Here is a 6000-nt window from a genome sequence, read left to right as displayed (position 1 = left end):
CTGGATCAATAGCTGGACTTGAGTCCTTAATACCTTAGTGAACGACACTCAATTTTAATGATTATGTTGTAAATACCAATGAATTGACAGATCAGTTAATAAAATTGTGATTAGTAATGTCGTCAATCGTGTTAATTAATAATTAGTCGAGACATTATGTAATAAGTACTGTTAATTTATGCACAGTTATTTTAAAGTGTAACTCTTAAATCCATCCATCCAACATTTTGAAAACACTAATAGGGACTAGATGCTGAATTCAATCAACTGTTTATATGGTGTATATTTGGTTCTGGTTTTACTGTATTCTGACATTGTGTATTAAATAACCCCTTATACAGATGGTGCAGTAGAGTTCTGCTGCCACCTAGAGGAGAAGGATGGTAGCTACATGTTTTAGGCAACAATACTGACAGTAAATATACTTATACATAGTAATAAAATATAATAATAAAGCACAAAGAAGTTGATAGTTGGAATGTAGTGATGACATTAGATTGAAAACATTATTAGAGAGAAAGAGGACATTTAAGCAGCACATTTACCCACAGATGTTGCTACAGCTGGATATGTAGATCCTGTAGCTCTATACTTGTAGGTTGAAGCTGAAGCTTCCCAGCTGCTCCAAAAAATGCATTTTATATTTTATAAATGCACTTTGAGTGTAAATAGAGAGTAAAGAGAGTGAAGAAACACAGTCATTCAGTTTGCTGTAATTTATTTAAAATTCCGTCCATAATAAATCTAGATTATTATTCTTAAATACAATAATAAAATGCATAATCATTCAGTTTACAAAAAAAAAAAAATATTCTTTGCTAGACAATTTAATATTTTAACATTTTGACATTTTTTAAACATCACACAGTGTGTTTAATACACTCCCGCGCTGTGGAAGTGGATTCAGAACTGAACTGAGCTTCATAAAAAATGCATTTATTACTATACAATAAGTTTAATTCTAAAGTCCAAAGGCCTACAGGCTGCGTTTTGGATTTTTCAGCATATTTTAAGTCTGCAACGGTTCCTTTTTCTCAGTCTCTGAGGCTTCAAAGCTGATTGTGCACAAAATGAACATAATTAATATAAATATTTCTTTTATTAACACAACATATTGGATTAAACACAGCATTCTGAGCTTTGAGTCTCGGACAATATCGCTCAGATGATGAGAAATCCACTTTGTTTGAAGTCTAGGATTCAAATAACACTGCTGTTTACAATTCATCTCAAATTAATTTCATGATATTCATATTTAAACACTGCGGCTGTCTGACAGGACACTTGGACTGTGATGGATTTCCATTAGTCAGAAAATAAATTTTACAAGGCTCTGCCAGTTATTGGACAAGATAGAATACCATCACATAACATATTTATAGGGCTCTATCTTAAACCCTGTGCCAGGTGCGTTGTGATGATCATTGCTATCTTACACCTCACCAACAGTCTATTTTTTTTTACTAAATAAAAAAATAAAATAGAATTGCTGTTCACGTAAATGAGCTGCTGGAGCTCCTTCACAGCGTGAACGATTAGGTCAGTTTCCTCTGCTGAGAAGCGTTGAACACACCATTAGGTAGCTACACCATTAAAATATCAATCCGCCAAAGTCAGAGCTCACCTGGCTCTTAAAGGGAATGATAAGCAAGTGATACACTGACTGGTTTATTTCAGGTTAATTAAGAGTACATGCCTTTTACATTGTGTTTCAAGCTGTGCAAGATGTACTTTTCCCATCATTACGATAGCAAAGACACTGAAAAAGGAACACTGCATCGATTTTAGCCTAATTTCTATCTGCCGTATCTATCTGCAACATATATATATATATTTTTTTAGTAAATTATTTGAAATGATTGTCTGCATGGATGCTTAACCATTTTCTCAGCTCCGATGATTATATAGTCCTCACAGGATAGAAAAACACCACAGAGCAGATATTGGTATGTGGTATGTGTTCGTAAATGATCTCAAGGTAACTGGGAGCAAAAACACTTCATACACCTCATACACCACCACCATGCTGATCAGTACTAATCACTGCAGTGCTGAGAATAACCACCCACCACCCAAATAATAATAATAATAATAGCTGCTCTGTGGTGGTTTTCTCTTCTGTGGGTCCTGAGTATTGAAGAACAGGGTGAAATACAGGAAAACAGGTGGTCATAATGCTATGCTTGATCAGCTATCATCTCTGGTCAACCATTTTATTAACCAGAAAAACATAATAAAGGAAATAAAATAAGCATACAATTGTAGTTCTTTGAACCACTCGTCATTTAAACTGCTACTGCAGTCATCTTTTAGATGAAGCATCTTCATCGGGACTAGATTATTGTTTCACGTGTTCCATATAAAACACCTATAAACAATTCAGGCATCAACTCCACAATATTTATGAAAGTCTCCAGCTGAATCCGGCACCAAGATCTCAGCAGCAGGTACTTTTACTGTACATGAATGCTGGAATTCTGTAAATTAAATAAGTACTGAATACTTATCTCATTGCTATTCGGTACTGGATGGTTTAGCCAGGCCGTTCTCAGTTATAGTTTCTTTTCATTAAAAAAGTCCATCCATCTGTTTTCTGTGAATCAGCTAAAAGAGTTTGCTTTCAGGAAAACGACCCTGGCCCCACCCCTCAACCATCAACCCCCACCAGAGCCCCACCCACTAGGTCACTTGAAGAAACATTTAAATGTTGATCTGCTGGTTATGAACCTCAGACAGTACACAGCAGGATTAGCCAGCAGACTTCTTCCGAGGGAGGGATGTGTACCTACTGTCTGTGGCAAGAGTTTTGTGTTTCTGTCGCGGTTAAGCATGAACTAGCTTGTTTGTGTTTTGCCATTTAGCATAAGCTAACACTAACCTGTGGTAAACACTCAGTGTAAACATGGGGTGTGGTCAGCAACAGCTTATTTGCATAAAAGCAAAATGGACTGGTACTGGTAAGAACAGAGCTGGTGTGATGTGAGAGTAATTTTGTGCAAAGGACTTCGCTGTATTCTATATCGTTTAACACAGGAAAGCTTATACTCAATAAATTATTAAAAATACTGCATTTAAAACTTTCAAATAATTCTCGGAAATGAAGGAAAACAAAATAAAAAAAACAAAATATATATTTTTTTGTTTGCTAAGTATTTGTAAACTGTGACCTTCATAGATTTCAGATGCTTGAAAGAAGAACACAGTGTTTCATATTTAAACATTGATCAAATGTTTTCAATGTTTCTTGATTGCTGCATTTCTACAGAAGGCCACACGGGGGCGGGTGCATTAACACTCAACACTTTCTCCAGTCAATCAGTCCCATTCTCCTCCCACTATAAACAGCCATGCATGTTTCCATTCATTCAATGAAAAGAGGTTACACTAGCTGTTACATTTAAATAAAGGAGGTAGAATTACAGTATATTGGGAAAAAAATGTGATTGAAAGTTGTCTGTTCTGTCATTGAAACCTATGGGGATGGGTGGGGTTACACAGCTTTCTGCAGCCGAACAGCAGGGGGGCGCCCGACCTGTGGTGACTTTACTTTTGAGAGACGATGCTCTGTCCAGCTCTACACAGTCTATGTTCCAAATATTCGTCTGTTTAAAGCGACAGTTTGGCTCAAAATGTCATTGACTGACCACAGAAGCGATGGAAGCAAACACCTCAACAGTTAGCATGATGCTAACACCATGTCCAACTCATCACACAGACACAATAAGCCTCCGATAAAGGCTGTAATCAGTGTGATTGAGGCGTGTGATTGAGGGCGAGGCATGTGGTATCTCAGGCCTTCTTGGAGGCGCCACGCTGTTTCTGTTTCCGCAGATGGGCCTCGATCTCGTGTCGGAACAGCAGCATTCCCAGCTGGCCGTGCGACGCCTCGTTCATGGCCTTGGACTGCATGCACATTTTGTACTGGTCGGGCGGGAGCTCGTCGGCGCAGTGCTTCTCGTGCCACAGGTGAAAGAGTCCGCGTGACGGCGCCCGGATCACCAGCAGGTTACTGTGCAGGTATTTACGGTACAGGTGAACGTCCTCGCCGCCCCAGCCTTTAATATCCACGTCAAAACCACCTAACAGAACAAAAACAGAGACCACGGATTACAATTAGATTACAGATTAAAATCTGATTAAACAAACTGCACCAATTAAGGAAGAAAGCAGAATAAACTCATTTTAATACATTTTTAATACATATAATTTGAGTAAAAAAAAAAAGAACAAGCATGTGCCCCTTATCTGTTCATATTGATATTGGAATTATATCGTATCGTATATCGACCAAAATAAAGAAAATAAAAATACAGCTCTGGAAAAAAAAGTGACCACTTAAAAATGATGAGTTTCTGGCATTTCAGTTAAGAAAAATGCGGGCAGATCGAACAGTTCAAAAAGTCACATGCCCATCAGCTAATAAGTTAATATCCTATCCTAGGAAAATAGCTAATGCATTTTCGGAATATTATAAACAATTATATGATTCAGTCTCTTTTCCAAACAAAACAGGAAAAATCAAGCAGTTCCTAAAAATGGTGAGTTTCTATGATTTTACCAAATAAAAAAAAACTCTGTAATATAATCAAGAGGAAGATGCTTGATCACAAGCCATCAAACCAAACTGAACTGGCATAAAGTTATCCAAAAGCAGTGTGTAAGACTGGTGATGGAGAAAATGATGCCAAGATGCATGAAAACTGTGATTATTCCACCAAATATTGATTTCAGAACTCTTAAAACTTTATGAATATGAACTTGTTTTCTTTGCATTATTTGAGGTCTGAAAGCTCTGCATCTTTTTTTTTATTTCAGTCATTTCTCATTTTCTGCTAATAAATGCTCTAAATGACAATATTTTTATTGGGAATTTGGGAGAAATGTTGTCTGTAGTTTATAGAATAAAACAACAATGTTCATTTTAATCAAACATAAACCTATAAACAGCAAAATCAGAGAAACTGATTCAGAAACTGAAGTCTGTATATAATATATTGTGATGTAGCCCATTTCATCCAGCACTTAACCCCACCTTTTTATCTTTTATTTTTATTTGATCTTTGTTGGTTTACAGTGTTTAAAAGTGTTTTCTATGCTCCGAAAGAGCTGTAAAAGCTGTGAATATGAATTCAGTCTCCTCATCACTGCAGTCGCACCGAACTCCCATCAGAAGAGAGAAAAGGTCTGGAAGAAGAGCGGAAGAGCGGCGTATTGGAAGTATTGGCGGCGTCTGATTGATGATAAGTGTGGGTGTTGTGCTGAGAGGAGCACAGACTAAACTAATCGCTCAGCACAAACTCAGGAAATCGCAGTGTTTCCTCACCAGCAGATGGGCCCCAATTGGCTAATGATGCCTTTACTGCCAGTTTTCTCCTGGCGTCAGCCTGCAGCCGCTCAGACCACGACACTAATGGCCCGGATTCATCTACATGACCTGGCGCTCTCCCATCAGCTGGAGCAGAACCCGTTACAGCCGGAGAAATCCCCGCCTTCAGTCCGTCAGAACATCCTGAAAGTGCTGCAGTGATGGACGTGAGGCTGCAGATGGCATACGGCACAACTGGGACTGAAAGCCAATCGGATGCAGATGGTCTAAACGTGCGTGTAATACCTGAGGGGCTGTTTATGAGGCTCATTCAAGCAGTATCTGCACTGACTGGCCATTTTATCAGAAACACACAAACTACACTACAGGCCCTATCAAGGCATATCAGGATGCTTATTGCTATCTTACACCCTGTCAACAGTCTATTTTTACAGCTTCTACCTGCATTGTTCAAATAGCGACATTGTTTCTGAATATGTCTACACTGATGGGCGTGGTGATCATGAAATTAGGTGCACCACTGACCGAGTACAACCAAGACAGATGCCAACAGTCAGGCGTTCATTGCTATCTTGGCAAAACAGGAGCACTGTGTGCTCACCCCTGTAAAACCCAACTTTTAAAATCAAAAACAAACAGAATACTAAATTTGTTCTACGAGTATACCAATTATC

The 6000-nt window shown here is 38.3% G+C and overlaps 1 protein-coding gene across 1 annotated transcript in view; it reads right to left on the bottom strand.

Annotated features, from left to right (window-relative positions):
• Positions 1-701: 701 nt before the first annotated feature.
• csgalnact1a (chondroitin sulfate N-acetylgalactosaminyltransferase 1a) overlaps positions 702-6000 on the bottom strand; it is a 45352-nt gene continuing 40053 nt past the window's right edge. The window contains exon 9 of the mRNA XM_007228828.4: positions 702-4079. Coding sequence (XP_007228890.3) covers positions 3790-4079 — 290 coding nt within the window. The 3' untranslated portion in view covers positions 702-3789. The remainder of the gene's footprint in view (positions 4080-6000) is intronic.

Source organism: Astyanax mexicanus, chromosome 20 (assembly GCF_023375975.1).
Source record: "Astyanax mexicanus isolate ESR-SI-001 chromosome 20, AstMex3_surface, whole genome shotgun sequence".
In the NCBI taxonomy this organism is placed as follows: Eukaryota; Metazoa; Chordata; class Actinopteri; order Characiformes; family Acestrorhamphidae; genus Astyanax; species Astyanax mexicanus.
The sequence above is the reverse complement of the archived record's forward strand: the minus strand, read 5'-3'. Positions and strand labels throughout refer to the sequence as shown.